Below are 16598 nucleotides of genomic sequence, written 5' to 3' on the forward strand. Positions count from 1 at the left end.
AGCCCCACAGGTGGTTCTGATCTGCATCCTCTCCCTCTGGAGCTGACAGGCTGAGTTGAGGGACAGCTTGTTTGGAGACACAGGGCCTGTGGAGGGACACATTATGGAGGAAGACAGGCTTGATGCTGGGAGAGAATTTAAGTTAGCCCCCTGCCTGCCGCCTGAATGTGAGGAAGTGGCACAAACCCCAGATGAGTTAGGCCTGTGTAGTTTGAGTAGGCAGACAGGTGTTTGGGAGAGGCCAATTTTCCCCCACCATCGCACATGCTATTGTACAAACAGAAATACCCTCTCCTTGGGGCTGGTATCACCCCAAGCTGGGAAACTCTGGAAGTGTTGTGAGATTCACAATACAGTTCAAGATGATGTCAAAGGAGATGTCCCAAGGCAGGATCAGTGCCCCTGAGGTAAAAGTCAGATGAGACCCAGTCACTGCCAGGCAGAGCTCACGGTCTCTTGGGGAGACAGAGACATAAACAGACACAAGGTCCACTCTGTGATGAGAGGGGGACAGGGTGTCCTGGGGGGCAGACTAGGCCTGGATGCAGGATGAGAAAGGCTACCTACCAGAGGTCACATCTGAGCTGGGTCAGACAGCAAAGGGTGTAAGGACAGGCCATGTATGAGGAGAGGCCCTGTGGAAGGACAGGCCATTGGGGGTTGGGAGGACAGACTGGAGAGACAGACTGGGAGGGACAGGCCCGGGGTAGAGGGTACAGCATGTGTAAAGGCCTAGAGGCATGAGAGCATGGGCAATTTGGGGAAAAGTGAGTGAATCTGAGATGGGTCTGGCTAGGAGAATGGGGAAACTGAGCCTTAGTCAGGCTGGGAGGGGGCTTGAGTGTCAAACTAAGGAATGGGGACTTTGTTCTTGGGTCTGGGGGTCACTGGAGTTTGTCAAGCTGAGGGCTATCAAAGCCTATCTTGGGGGTAGTGAAACCAGCTAGGCAGACCTGGAGGGTAGTGGTAGAAGAGGCTGGAAAGCCATCTGTGGAGGAAGCTACTGGGGAGGTGTGAGTGCTGGATGAATAAGAATAGAGTTGGCTTTAGGAAGAATAGATCCCCTGGGGTGGCCCAAGGGAGAGCATTCCTTGGGAACAGGAACCAGAGTTTATTTTCTGCATTCAAAAACATTTGTTAAATGAATGAATAAATGAATGAATGAATGCACCAACGATCTTTCTAGAAGTGAGGTTGGAGGGTGACAGCCTAGGTGACTGGTCCTGGCCCATGGTGGGAGCGGTGCTGTGGTCAGGAGGTGTCAGGAGTCACTTTCCACTCTGCCACCTGCTTGGGGTCCTTGGGGGTCCAAGAGAGGCCAGGTGCTGAGCTCCATGTGGGGTGGCTTTGCAGGTCACGGATGGATCTGCCTGGCTCACCCTCGCGCCAGGCCTGCTCCTCGCAGCCAGCCCAGATGCTGTCAGTGGACACAGGCCATGCCGACCGGCAGGCCAGCGGCCGCATGGACGTGTCAGCCTCTGTGGAGCAGGAGGCCCTGAGCAACGCCTTCCGTTCGGTGCCGCTGGCTGAGGAGGAGGACTTCGACAGCAAAGAGTGGGTCATCATTGACAAGGAGACAGAGCTCAAGGACTTCCCTCCGGGGGCTGAGCCAAGCACATCGGGTACCACAGATGAGGAGCCTGAGGAGCTGCGGCCGCTGCCTGAGGAGGGCGAGGAGCGGCGGCGGCTGGGGGCAGAGCCCACCGTCCGGCCCCGGGGACGTGGTATGCAGACACTAGCCGAGGAGGACCTGCGGCAAATGCCACCCCAGCCCCCGCCACCCCAGCTGAGCCAGGCTGATGGCCGTTCGGAGACGTCGCAGCCCCCCACACCAGGGAGCCCTTCCCACTCGCCCCTGCATTCCGGACCCCGCCCTCGACGGAGAGAGTCGGATCCCACAGGACCGCAGAGACAGGTAAGGTTGGGCTTTCACCCCACTCCCCATGCCCAGACACCCAGAGTGCTGGTGTGTAGGCTGGAGTGCTCTACATGTGCAGGTGCTACTGACTAGGGCTAGGAGGGAGATGGACAGGTCTTAGGGCCTGAAACCATGCTTAGGGGGCAGGCAAGGCTTCCCAGAGGAAGCGCCCTCCAGATATTGAGTTGAGTCTTGCAATATGAGCAGTGCAGCCAGGGGACGACACAGGAGAAAGGCCTCCCAGGCCCAGGGAACAGTGTGTACAAAGGCCTGGAGGTGGTGATCGATCAGGAAGCTCTGCACTGATTGCACATTGCTGCAGGTGAGGCTGAGACGTAGGTCCTGGAGCTCTGTCATGGAGTGCCTCGGGGCTAAGCTAAGGGGTTGGGGCTTGATTCTGAAGGCTTGGTGAGCCACCGAGCTTTTAAACAGGGTGCAACATGATTGAGTTGGTGCTTTGGAATGATCCTTTGGGGGACTATGCAAAAAATGGATTGAAGGGGCACAAAACTAGAAGCAGGAAGGCCACGTGGCAGGCAATAGTGGGAGAGTGCCCTGGTGGCTTGGCCTGGGGTGGAGGCTGTGGATGTGGGGCAAGGTGGATGGAGCCAAGCGGTGTTGGGGAGAGGGCCAAGAGGGCTGCGATGGAGGGGGCGGGGGCGTCGCGGCTGATGCCCGGGGCTCTGGGTGCATGGTGGTGCTGTCACTGAGTGGTTTTGAAAGGAGCATGGATTCAGATTTGGACACAACGACCTCCTGGTATCTGAGGGATGTCCACATGGAGGCATCCCAGGCTCAGGAGGGGGATCTTGGCTGGAGATACAGATTTTCGGGTTTTGGAAACCATGGGAGTGGGTGATGTCACCCAAGAGGATTGTACAGGGTGGGGAGACCCAAGGGTGAGATTGGAAGCTGGGAGATGGTCACTTCAGGGGGGATGAGAGAAAAAGGAGCCCTTAGCAATGACTGAGAAGGAGGGGCCAGAGTGTGGGAGGAGCACCAGGGGAGAGGGGTCACTAAAGTCAGGGGAGGAGAGGGGTGAAGGGGTAGCAAGAGGGGCAGGAGGCAGTTCCTGTGGTCAGGGCAGGCTCCCTGGAGTAGGTGAGCCCTGACAGCCAGGATGGATGGTGATGGGGAGAAGTGGAGCCAGGGCGGAAGGGACTTTAGACTGGGCACAGGGATACACATGTAGGGGGCCCTGGGAGGACCCAGTCTGGCTGCAATGGCACGTTCTTATATAGGAGAACTGAGGGACAAGGCTGGAAGGGCAGGGAGGGACGAGATGGTGGGTGAGTCTCAAACGCAGTTCTGAGGTTCTGAAGCATTTCTCATGGTATTTTGGTTATTTTCTTCTGAGAAGGACATGATGTCAAAATAGGCAAAGAGCCCCTGGCCTGGCCAGGCTGACCTCTGACCTGGGAAGAGGATGCTAACTCTTGGACTGTAATCTGAATTGGAGTCCATGATCCTTCAGATGGGCTAGGGAGAGCCACAGAAGTGATGCTGGAAGGGGTTCAGGGGCTGTGCCGCGTTCCACTCTATGGTCCCATATTGGGCTTGTGACCCCAGGTGGCTCTGGGAGGTGCCCAGGAGCAGGGCTTGGGGCCAGTTCTGCCATTCGCTCAGATTGGGAGGCCTGGCCTGGGATCAAATGGGTGCCCTGGGAAGGGCAGCTCTGGGCAGGGGTATATTTGGGCCCCATTCCTGTCTAGAGGTCCTTTCTAGAAGAAAGGACCTCTGAGCTGTGATCCTGGGAAGTATATATCCCGGCCTTGCCCTGGGCATTGGAGACTGAGGGCTCAAAAAGTGGGAACCATGAGTCCCCACTCAGAGAGGTCCTAGCCAGCCTGAGTTGGAGGTTCAGCCCTGGCTGGGTCTGGGCTGGCATGACTGTGTTGTGACCTGGTCATTGTTCTCACCACCACCAGCACCTGGTAAGCAGGAGAACGAGCAAGGTGTGTTTGGGGCTCCTTGCTCCCCTCACATCCATTCATTCAACATTCAGTGAGCATTTACTATGTGCCAGCTAATAGAGGCATCAGAATGACATGCACCATAGGTTGTACCTGCAGGAAGCACAGAGTCTAGGAAGGATGACAGACAGTGATGCTTTGGGGTCAAGAGGAAGCCTGGAATTTGAGTCAGGAGGCCTAGGTTCTGGACCTGGTTCTGCTGGTCCCTTCCCTATGACTGTGGCCAGTCACTGCACCTTCCTGGGTCTCAGAATGAGGGAGCTGAGCTGTCTCTGAGGCTTTTCTCACCTTCAGATTCCTTCAGTGTCCTGGGGATCATCCTCACAAGGGGGCAGTGGGGAGAGATGTTGCGGGGCAGGCAAAGGCTTGTTGTGCAACCAGTTGGTCTCAGGCTCACGTCCTGCTGGTGACATGGACAGGGGCTTCCTGTCTCAGTGAGAGATGAATTGCGTATCTGTGGGGGTGAGGGGTTTGTGGACCTCACTGGTTAGCATTCCATGACTGCGTGTGCATGTCTGTGTCAGCTGAGCTCAAGAACATGCATTGGTGTGTGGATGTGTCCATATGTGTACACCTGTGTATGGTGCACATGTCAGTGTGTCTGTGTAGAGTATGTAGCGGGTGTGTAGAGAACCACGGGAGCCTACAATGTCAAAGCTGGAAGGATAATAGTAATGAGAGTAATGATTCTAATGACAGTAATAATAGCACTTTATGGTCTTTACTACATGCTGGACACTGTCCTAAGCACTTTCATTTTATATATGTATTCCTCACATCACCTCAAGTAGGCAATCCCGATTTAAAAGGTAAGAAAACTAAGGCTCAGAGAAGCTAAGTTTCTAGCCTAGGGTTGCCAGCATGTAAGTGGTGGAGCAGGGACTTGAACCCAGGCAGCAGGTTCCAGGGCCTGTGCTCTGACCCACTCAGTCTGAGACCTGTGTGTTTAGCAGAGGAGCAAACACAGGCAGGAAGAGCAGATGGTTTGTGTGAGGGGTCAGACAGAGCCTGGAGCGTGCAGGGTGTGTGCACACATACGTGCATGTGTGTGTACGTGTGTTTCCCTGCTGGCTGGGCCATGTCAGCAGTTGTGCCTGTGGGCATGTCAGTGTGCGTGGCAGCTGCTGTGTGTGCCTGTAGATGAGCAATGGGATGTGACATGTATTTCAGGGCAGCAGGGTGAAGCAGAGGCTTTCCTTTGTCGAGGGCAGGGGAGGGAGAAATGGACCAGTGTACTTTTTCCTTCTTTCTTTGGGATGGCCAGAAGGGAATGCTGAGCCCAGCCTGGGGATAGGGGGGCTCCCAATCCTTGTGGCACACTGGAATCACAGTTTGGGGGACTCTCCAGCCCTAGATGACTAGATTATGTGTCTCAGGCAGGCAGGAAGTCTCCATAGGAACACCTCCAGTCCCTGCCACCTTTCTGCAGGGAATCCCTCCCTAGACCTGGCTCAGTCTGCTCAGTGTCTGATGTGTGAACTTCCTCATAACAGCAATCGTTAAAGATATGAGCACCTGCAGCTCTGTCACCTACACCTGTGAGGAGCAGAGACGAAGATAATGTGAGGCAGGCACAATTTTTAAGCACTATTATTCTTTGGTGTGCATGATGTGCTACTTTTAAATGTTTTCTTTATGCACACCTCGCTTTCTTCTCAAGGGAATTTAAGGTGCAAATTAATGTGGCCCAGAAAACAAGGGCAGAGGGTAAAAAGGCTACCAAGTATGTGATTTGGGGGAGGGCTGTTTGCCATCCTTTACTGGATGTCTCTGGCTGATAACCCAGGAGGTCAGCGTTCCCTCAGTACCCAGACATTTGCTTGGCAGCCACCAAAGCATTTCCCTGCCACGCGCTGGGCGGTGTTCTAGGGCCTGGGGGACAAAGATGAATAGGTTTCATAGTCCTGCTCTTTCAGAGCTCACAGCCAAGAGGGGTGGGGATGCAAAGGTCTAGAAATAGAGGTTTACAATCCAGGGCCATCAGGGGAATGAATGGCAGAGAACTCTTACCTCCTCGGAGCAGGTAGCTGGATAGGGAAGCTGGGCGGTCTCACAGAGGTCCCATTTTAGCTGGGTGCTGAGGACAAGCAGGTGGGCACAAGTGGTGCCTGGCCTGAAGGGGCAGGAGCATACTGGGATTACACGTCAGCCTAGGAAAATCCTCCTGGCAGCTGACCAGACCCTGGCTGGGATGTTAAACTCAAGCCACCCACATGTGCTATGAGAGTGGGCTTTGGGCACCTTTGGGTTCTTCTGCCCCTTGGTCTCTCTGCGTGAGCCTTAGACCCCTAACCCTCAATGCAGTTGGGACTAGCTCAGAAGGATCCTAGACTTGGCCAAAACAAAGCTGAAAGGGAAAGCAGGGTGGGGGCAAAAACAACCCTGTCAGAATGTTCTCTTTCCCACTCTGCTGGAAGTTCAATGCTGAGTCCCTTGTGCTGTGTCCCCATTTGACATTAGCAAGGGACACTAGGGTGTCCCAGGCCCCCTCCTCTTTCAGCCCCCTACAGCTCACCCAGCCAGTCCTCATCACCACACTAGAAGCTATTTAAACTGGTCTCAGTCCCAGGAAGAGCTAAGGGTCATGATGGGACAGGTCTGGTAACAGCCAGGGCACCATTTTCACCCCCACACTCCTGGGACACTTCCTCTTCCCTCTGAGGGCACCTGGGCATGGAGGCACAAGGGCAGGATTCCTCCTGACAGCAGAGAGTCAGCAGCTCGGCCAAACCCCAGCCACAGGCTGCCTTGTGGCTCGGCCTTCCAGAGGGCAGGGACAAAGCCACTTTAGAGAAATGATTTCAATTTGCCCCTCCTCCCACCAGTCCTCTAGCCCTTTCCTCATTGTAGAGAGTGATTAAAACGGCTCACACGGCTCACACGAACAGCACAGCATTTACTCCGAGGCAGGCACTGTTCTAAGTGCTCTGCATACTAGAACATCTAATCCTCTCAACAGCTCTGTGAGGCAGGTACCATTGTTACCCCATTTTACAGGAAGGAAGCTGTGGCACAGTGAGCTGAAGTAACTTGCTTAAGGTTATGTAGTGAGTGGTGGAGTGGGAATTCAAACATAAGTTGGGCTCCAGGGTCCAACCTTATGCTGCATTGTCACTGAAGCCCTGCCACCCTTCTGTAAGGAGGCGGGGGTGCCAAGTTGGAGAGAACGCGGGGAATGTTCTTTAGATCTCATGAGCATGGAGCCTAGCTAGGGAGACAAACAGCACACAGCTGCCAACACATGGTGAGGGACAGTCACAGAGCAGCCTTCCTGAGGGGGAGGGTTCCCCAGCCCAGAGAGAACCCTGGGCTAGGTAGGGCTAAGCCAGAAAGGCTTCCCGGAGGAGGCAAGTGTCCAAGGTCTCTGCAAGGAGACCATGGTGTGAGAAGTGCCAGAGAGGAGGAGGAGGGGGAAGGGCACTGGAGGCCAGAGCCTATGTTTTGAGGCAGGACATTGGGGTGGGCAGTCTGCAGCCCCCTCCACCCTGCCTGATCCCGCCCACCTGCCCGGGGACGCCAGCGCCGCAGGGGCTGTGAGCGGTGGGTGGTCCCCGAGATGGAGCTGTCGAGTCTGTGCCTGACACCTCTTTTTCCTCCACTCTCTTGGTCTCTTTCAGTTGGAGGAGGACAGACTCTCGGGGCACTCCCTCCCGCGGTACAGCCCCCTGCGACGACTGGCGTCCTCCGTTTTCTCCTCCTCCACGCTGGAGACCGAGCATTACCCTCACCCCGGCAGCGGCGGCTCCTCGGGCTCCTCCGGTTCCCTCATTCAGCGCAGCCGCTCGGCCGAGAGCAGCCCCGTGCGTGCGCCCCACCGGCGCCATGCGCCCCTCGCCGCTGGCAACCACAGACTTGTGCCCTCGGTGCTCCGCATCTCGCGGTCCCAGCTGCAGCAGGTGTGGGCCCGGTTCACCCACAAGACCTAGGCTGGGCACCCCCCCCTCCTGGAGGGGGCAGGTGGGGGGGGTGGGGAGCAGGCAGAGACCATGGTTCCTTCCCAGGACGCAATAAGCATACACTCACACACCCCATCCTATCCCCTCATGCAATACAGCCCCCCTAGAACGTTGGCCCAAGGTACTGTAATACTCCCACCCCACCAGGGTCTCCACCGCCCCCCCATCATCTCTCTTTGCTTGGTGCCAGCCAAATGGTGCAGGGAGGGGAGTAGCTGGTGGTGCAGTTTTGGGGGCAGGACAGGGGCACTCGGCTGGAACCACCAGTGGGTTCAGAGTCCAGCGGAAACTAAGGTGTCAGGGAGATGAGGTGTCTGGGCCAGAGTCAGTCTGGCATGGGGTTTATTCTGTTTAATCTGTGATTTTTTGGCATGGCTGGGTCTGATCCACCCATGAGGGGCTGGCAGGAGACCAGGAACCCTTTCAGTGTGGTGTGTGTGTGAGTCTGTCTAATTGGCATGGGGCAGGGCACGTGGCCTTGTGCACAGGATGGAGGCCAGGCTAGCTAGGTTTGGGGTGTGGTGGAGGAGTTTCTCTACTCAGTGATAGAGAAAGGGGGGCAGCCCTGTGACCTAGTAAGCCTTTCCCATGCCATGATCGCAGAGGACAGAGTCCCTCCCTCCCACATCTTGCCCCGGGAGGCCTGGGGTTCAGTCCACTGAGGCTGCCCTCCCCCAAGACATATGTGCTGTCACCCACTGGTAGGATTGGTTGTTTGGCCCCAGCTCCTCAGAAGCTGAGGATGGATGACAGGGGGCCTGGGATCTACCCCTCAAAGCAGGCTGGAACCTAGCAGTGAGGGGACCCAGTCTAAAAGCAGTGGCAGAGAAGATAGTTAAGGATGAGGTGAGACCTGTGAACTCAGCAACAACACTGCTTTCTCAGGACAAATCCCAGATAGGAACAGCCCACCTCTGTCCCTCTCAGAGGGTGATGACTTCCTCTAGGTGCTTAGTCAAGCTGATCGGCCCCCAGGGGCAGTGATGAGGACAAAGCAGAGGGTAGGCAGGTCACATGGGGATCTGGAGATAGCTGGGGGGATCAGGATGCGGATTGCTCATGCCTTTTCTGCCCATTTCTCAGCCCCCAACCTGTCACTGCAGGGACCCCAATGTTCCCTTTCTTCATTTCTGCCATGTCAGCCAGCATCTCTGTTCCCTTAGGGAATGGAGTAGTGGTGAAGAGGGTGCTAGAAAGGGCAGTGCCTGTATAGGGAAAGGAGGAGGCCTGAAGATTTGCAAAATGTTTATTTCAGTAAGATTGTGTCTGTGTGTGTGATTGTGTACATGCATGTACACTTGTGAGTGTGAGTGGGATTACGCATGAGCATTTGTGCATGTAGCAGGTCTGTCGTGGGTAGATGCTCAGACTGTGCATTGCACAATTCCAGGGAGTGCCATTTACTTAGACCCCAATATGACCCCACTGAAGTTGCACAGTGCTGCAGTCCTATGCCTGTGGATATGTATGAGCGTGTGTGTGTGTGTGTGTGTCCCAACTCCAAGACTCATCAATCCCCAGATGTCTGTGGTTAGAGTAGAAGCCTTAAGACCTCTACCCCATCCTGGGGGTGCTGTAAGTGTAGTGGGCAGTGCCCTGCAGCCCAACTGTCCTCATGGATGGCCAGCAGTGCATCCTAACAAGCTACTTCCATAGCCACCACACTTCTCTCTCCAAAATCCTTTTTTTTAGAAAAAGATATCTGGCTCAAGAGACCCTTCTCATCATGGCAACAAAAGCCAGACTCAGATCCTAATACCCATGCCCTCCACCCCCATCCAAGCTGTTCACTTTGAACCTCCCCAAACCCAAGCCTCTGTTGCCCTCTGGGCTGTTTTGGATGGCTCTGCACCTTGCCCAGGCAGAAGGTAGAGGAAAGGTCAGGGTAGACCCTTTGAGAAGGGACAGAAAACAAAAAGCACAAAGGTGAGGGTGTGGGGATGAACAGTAGCCCCATTCCCTTCCTTCCAGCACTGCCTGCCTCTCTACTCTCTTTCCTCTGGCCCTCTTCCCATCCTCTCCAGGTAGTGGCAGGGAGTGAGGTGAAGGGAGTCTGCCTACCATCTACTCCATAAGTCAGCAGCAGTGGGGGCAGGGGCCCCTCTTTCTGGGGTGAGATGAAACCAAGCACTCCATTATCCGGCATTCCCTTCCAAAGGGTTCCACTACCCAGCCCTGAGCACAGCTCCATCTCAGTGACCAGAACTCTGAGGTACTCTAAGATCCCAAAGTGCCTTGTGACTTGTCAAATATGATGGCACTAGCTTCAGCCTCATTTTAACACTGCATACATATTACTGTTTCCAAAGCCTTTGGAGGCGGGTGGATCCTGCCTTCAGAAGGTGGCTGAATTTTCAAACACCCAGGTACACACCAGAACTGACACCTGTGGGAGAGGTATGTCCTTTAAAGCAAGTCCATGATTGAAAGCATTTTGTCCTTTGGAGGACATCTTTTTGCATATCCTTTGTGGTGGAGGAAAGGGTAGTTTGTAAGCCATAAAGCTCTGAGCTAACAGGAGGTGATCTTGACAATATTATTATCTTTTCAGGGTGGCTCCGACTTTTGGAAACTGCTAAGGTCATCTAAGCAACTTGTGTTGGATCAAGTTCATGTGAAGTCCGGCAGAGCCCCACATAGTTTGGGTTTGAGTTGCCTGTGTCTGGTTCCCAGGCTAGGTAGGGATGCTGTGAGCCTAAGATGTTGTCTTATTTTCTGAAGGATTTCTCAAAGAGGAGGTCAGAATGTCTCAAGAAATGATACCCCTGCTTGGGGAAAGCACACAGCCTCCCCAAGGTCAGCTTTGAAAAGAGACAGCGCTCTTTGTTGTACTTTGAAAATGGTGTTTTAGAACTTTATAGTCACACCCTGCATATAGTGATGACTTCCAATTATTTATTATTTTATTTAAGACACTGGCAGGGCTGGCTGGTTAGCTCAGTTGGTTACAGCACAGCCTTGTAACACCAAGGTCACGGGTTTGGATCCCCATACTGGCCAGCTGCCCCCCTGCAAAATAATAAAAATAAATAAATAGAAATAACAGTCACTGGCACACAGCTTATTAGATGAAGGCAGTGATCTAAGCACTGTACAATATTAACTCATTTAGTCCTCGTAATAGCCTATGAGGTAGATCCCAGTATTACCTGCATTTAACAGATTAATAAGAATATTTTATTTACAAGAACATATAAGAAACCCGCCAATGCCGAATGACTGAGGTCTTACTTGATAGGAGTTTTTTAAGGACGTTTTGGTCTGTGTATTGGTTTATTTATTGTTCTTTCTGGTTGGCCCCTCCTCTATATAGGAACCGGGGAGTTGTCTATGAGCTATGCTTTCCTTTGTTTTCCATTCCCACCTTGCCATAGGATGATGTCCAGATGACAGACACTCCTGAGTACTGGGGTTGGCTGAAATGGCTGAACCGTTTCTCCAGAGACCCCCAACCTCTTAATCTCACATGGCCCCAAGCATCCTATAACAACTCTGGGAATTAGGCGGGCAGAGTAAGAGTGACAGTGAGAAAGCATGCGCTCAAAACCCTGACCTTGGGCGTATTCCTAGGGGTCAGGTTCACAGGCAGGGTAGATATTGGCATCGGTGAGCAGTGACCAGGGGAATTTGAGGGGGTGTCACCAACTTACACGTCAACAGGAGCCAAGCAGTATCAGGAAGTTGACAGGTTCAGGGACTGGTAAACTGGAACCTCCACTTCTCACCGTCCTCAGCTTAACTGATTGTTGTCACTGTCTTCCAGTTTTTATGTGAAATCTCCCAATTTTTAATTGTTGGCATCTAATTTTTAAAAAGCAACAAATTTTAAAAAGAAAAGTCACTGTGTGAGCCAAACAAAACCAGTTTATAGGCAGAGGTGACCAGTACTCATTTTGCAACCTCTGTGAGCCTGAGGACTCTTCAAATCACCCTTTGTCCAGGGCTGCAGGACTCAGTGGGGGACAGTGTTCTTCACTACAGGAACTCAAACCAGGTAGGCTTCTTCAAGGCGGCAGCTCGCAGACAGCAGGGATGTGTGGTGTGTGCTGTATGTATATGTGTTGTGCATATAAGTGCCTGAGTGTGTGTGTGGGCCGGTGGTCTTGTTCATGATGAGTGGGGCCCTCCTGTTAGGACCAGTATTTTCTTGATGGGAGAGGGTGTGTTCTGAGGACCCTGGGTCAGTGAAAAATGCCCTATTAAATTCTCAATAATTAATATACATCCTACACACACTCAAGGCAGCTTGGGTCACAGCAATAACATTCAACACCCTCATCCCAACCACTAACAGCCTGAACCCGAAAATCTCCCTTTGCATTTCCAGTTTTGGAGAAAATAGGCACAGTCCTGCCCAGTGGGTAGGAGGATGGTGGCACCTCTGTGCCATGCTGGTCCCAGGACCCTCCTTTTACTAGGTCTCTTTTTCTGGGGTCTGGGCCACTGGGGTGTAGGGTAAAGGAGCTGTGTCAATGTATCTGTGTGGGGTGGTCAGGGGAGGGGACCATGCTTAGGTAGGGTGTGGCTCTGAGTGGGGCTGGGGGTGCCTCTGGCTGTGAGGGCACAGAAAATGCTGTATCCTCTGCCATCCTTGGGTTGATTTGGTACCTGGGGATGGAAGCACAGACCTCTGAGGAAGGCCTACCCCACTCCATCCCACCCTAACCTAAACTCCACTTAGATCTGGGACACTCCCAACCCAAGGGGCAGGAGCCAGCCCACCCTTGTAGCATCAGCCTCTGAAAAGTTTAAGGCCTCCTCCTCCCTAAGGGAGAGGCTTCTAGCCTGAGGGCCCCATCCCTCAAATATCCCTACGGTGCCCCACACACCACCCTGTGGGCTTCCCATCCCAGGGGGCCCATGAGCTTGAGTGCCCCCTTCCCCCAAGTAGAGTTGAGAAGGGGTGGGAGAGGAAATGAAGCCCGAAGGACCATGGGAAGCTTCCTAAACCTGTCCTTCCACTCGGTTCTGCCGTCAGTCCCACCACTTACCCTCCCTTCCTGCACAGGCTGCGGGGGCCCGGGGTGGGTTCACCCGGCCACTCACTCACCGGCGCGCGCCACGCACACTCACAGCTGCGCTCACACTTCATCCACCCTCCGGACCGCAAAGGAGCAGGCGCGGCCCGGCGCGCACCGGGCTCCTCTCGAAGGTTTATAGCTGTAACGCGACCCAGACGGCCCCTTTCACCCGGCCCCGCCCCCGGGACTCGCCCCCGCGGCCATCGCACCACGAATGTACGTTTCGTCTTTTTAACAAGCTGCTACGCGGCATGACCAGGGTACTACCCGGCCTCGAAGCCCCCGCCGCCGCCTCCGGGCGCCACCCGACGGGACTTCCTCCCCTGCCGCCCGCACCCCGCCCAGCCGCCGGCCGCCGCAGGACCCCTTGGGGTAGCTCCCGCGTCCGCGTCCCCGCCGCCGCGCTCCTGCTCGTCCGCCTTTCCCCTCTGCCGGCTCGCGGCCGCTGCCGGGGCGGGACTGAGTGGGGGCTCCCCCTCAGTGCTTCCAGGGCTGGGGCGCGGACGAGGGGCTGCGGGCGTTGGAGCTGGACAAGTCTCCAGGCTCGAAGGGCCCCCATTGCCCCATCCCTGATTCCTGTTACCTCACCGCCCACTGGGCTGTCCCTTCACTCCCCCGCCCCCAAGTGATTGGCCTTGCAATTGGATGCCAAAGAGCCCAGAGTTGAGGGGGGCCAAGCTTGAGCCTAGGTCTCTCAGAGTCACCCAACAGCCCCCTTTTTGTCCATGTCCCAGTCCGCGTCCCCCGCCCCATCCCACTCCACCACTGAGGGCCCTGCGGGTCGCCAAACACGCCCCCACTTCCAGCTCTTCCTACACCCCGACCCCCGAAAATAAAACTCAGGGACCAACATCTTCCTTTGCACTTGCTCCGTCGACCCCTCCCCCCATTTGGAGGGGCTTCCGTGGGGGAACTGGAGGGGGTTCCCGGCCCTTAGAGTTGACAGTATTGAGGTGAGGAGAGGGGCTGGCCCCTGTTCCATGAAAGTTGGGACTGGGGAGACGGGGAAGCCCAGCCCCGGGGCCCAGCTTGAGCCCCCTCCCTCCAGGGACCCTGCTATCCCCCTCCCTGCGTCAGGAGACGCTTCCTAATCGGGGTGGGGGGCAGCGAGAGATGGGAGGGGGTTGGCAAGAGGCCCCTCCCGGAGGCCCGAGTCCCAGCCGGTTTACTCCGGAGCCTCCCCTCCCATCGTGAACCCTTCCCGCATCCTCCTTTTGTACTGCAATAATACTGTATTATACGCTTGCACTACCCCCGACCCCGGCCAGCGTAAGCATGCACGAAAATCTCAGAACCACACACACCATGATGGGACGCTTCTTTTTTTTTTTTTTTCAAATTCCTCTCACTCTCCGGGGTGCGTCCTCCTTAGTGTACATAGCGGCGTCGGGGGCCCCGGGCCCGGGTAGAAAAGCATGCAGTGAGCCCCCTGCCCCTAGACTGCGAGTACTGTACAAATCCAACACTTGAAACCGACACGCACACGCGCGGCGCCAACACGGGGTGGGACACGGACACGCACCCACGCGCACATGGCCGCGCACGGGCGGGGGTGGGGGCGTCCCGCCGTCACGCGTCGCTGTGCGAGGGATCTTGTGCCTTTTTTAAGTCCCTGTATGTTAATGCAGACAATCCGGAGAGCTTGTGTACTACCAAATCCTGATTAAAGACGCCTTCCAGGAACCTGCGCCTCTGTTTGCTTTCTTTCACCCTCCCCCGTCCTCCCGCACCACTCAAACGCAGACCCCAACAACGCAGGGCTAGGAGGAGGACACGGGCAAGTCTGTTGCTGACTCACGGACTGGATGGGGCACGGGGGAGGCAAATTCCGTGTGAATGGATTAGCTCCACCCTCACCCCAGCCGGACAGTTGGATGGGGAGGGGATCCCAGGACGTTTGGGCTTTGCTGGCCTTGAGTAACCCTCGACCTGCTGGCTGTCTCCTTTCACCGGGAAGGGAGGAGGCAGTGTGTGGACTCTAGTGTCCAGGCCCAACTCCAAATTGCCAACTTGCTGGGAGGGGAGGGGCGTGAGAAGTAGGAGGGTGGGCCCACTGGCCCCTTGATCAGTTCCCTATGGGATTAGGCTATTAAGGCCAAGTGTATAGTGGGGTGGAAAGCCAGGATGCCAGAGAGCCCTGTAAGGGGACACTGAGGAGCCTTCCCCTGCCACTCTGCTGGGATGGCAGATCTGAGATAGCCCTGGCCTGCTCCTACCCCCTCCACTGCTCAGGGGGAGTGGAATGGACTGTTGAAGGGGATGGATTGTGCAGAGCCTGGTGGGTGCAGGGATGAAATGTGGGTTGAAGGAGGACTAAGTCAATGAGAGGGGTGGGACAGGAAGGAAAGAATTACAGAGACTTCTGAGATTGCAGGGAGAGAGAGGGTGAAAGGGGATAAGCGCTCTCCCCCCCCCCTCTCTGTCCCTCACCCCTTTCTGGGGCACTGCAAAAGAAGAAGGCACTTTTCTTCATTGGGCCTAGAGCGAGTGTGGAGGCAGAAGAATGGCTACTACTGCATTTCTTAAGGGGATGGGTTGGGGACATTGAGATCTGGGGGTCAGGCATGTGAGGTTCTGTTTGGACCTAGGGCAGGCAGCCACGTTCTAGGTCATCTTACTTCTTCTGCCACCTTCCCCTTCACTGGCCAGAGCGCCCCCCTGGGCTGGGTGGCACTCTTGGGTGTGGGGTGGAGGAGCAGAGGGAGGGCTCTTGGTTTGGCAGAGATGTTTTGAGTGTGAAGATACAGACAGAAACAGGTGAAGAATATGGGAAAGGTGATGGTGGGCAGAAGAGCTGACAGAGGCTACATGGTGGACATCTCTTCTCAGACTGGGCAATTCTGGTATGGTTGGGGTATTGGGGGGTGGCTCTGCAGGGAGTTTCGCCTTCCAGAGTAGAGGAGGGGAGATGGGCAGTATGCACTGGGCAGTTTCTGGGGTGGGGAGGAACTGCTATGAGAGGCACAAAACCCCTCCTCCCCCACCTAGTGTGGTCCAGGGGTGTCAGGGCTTACCCCTCTGCTTTTGTCACTCAGCCCCTCCCAGTCCCCCTTCCTTGACCTTGGGACTGTGTGCAGTGCCCAGTGTCTGAGCTTGGCTAGGCAGGAGAGTTGCTCCATGTCCCCTGTGGGGATGGAGGTATGTGAGGTAACATGTAAAGGCTGACGAGAGCCCAGTCTTGTTGGTGGCAGGGGAAGATCAGGGTGTGGTCCATCCCCCTCCCTTCACTTTTCCTGCTGACTAAACATGATCTTAGGCTGGGCTCTGAAGCTGGTGAGGCCCGGCCCTCAGCCCTCTGGACTGGGCTCAATGGAGGGAGGAGGCAGGCTGGGGCTTTCATTCTCTCTGAGGGTCTCAGGCTTGAATGGCCTGCTTCCCACCCCCCACCGATGATCCAACCCTTACCACTTCTTTTTCTAAACTCCATCAGAATCACTAGGGAGCTTTAAAACAGATTTCTGGGCCTCATCTTTGACCATCAGAATCTGGAGGGATAGGGCCCAGAGATCTGTATTTATAAAAAGCACCCCCAGATAATGCAGTGCCAAACCAGGTTTGGGAGCTACAATAAGCAAATAGAAATCATAAAGGGTCGCTGGGGATTGCTGCCCTAGGAAGGGAGTAAAGTGTGAGCTTCGTCAGGTGCCGACTATCCTTTGCTGACACCCAGCACAACTGCTTCCTTTGAGCTGGGACAGGGTGGCAGGATCACTGCTGTGCTCTTCCCATG

At 55.2% G+C, this 16598-nt stretch overlaps 1 protein-coding gene across 1 annotated transcript in view; it reads left to right on the plus strand.

Moving 5' to 3' along the window:
- The window catches only part of TTBK1 (tau tubulin kinase 1), a 34159-nt gene that overhangs the window by 12261 nt on the left and 5300 nt on the right, over positions 1-16598 (plus strand). The window contains exon 12 of the mRNA XM_063097992.1: positions 1354-1915. Coding sequence (XP_062954062.1) covers positions 1354-1915 — 562 coding nt within the window. The remainder of the gene's footprint in view (positions 1-1353; positions 1916-16598) is intronic.

Source organism: Cynocephalus volans, chromosome 5, assembly GCF_027409185.1.
Source record: "Cynocephalus volans isolate mCynVol1 chromosome 5, mCynVol1.pri, whole genome shotgun sequence".
Taxonomy (NCBI): domain Eukaryota; kingdom Metazoa; phylum Chordata; class Mammalia; order Dermoptera; family Cynocephalidae; genus Cynocephalus; species Cynocephalus volans.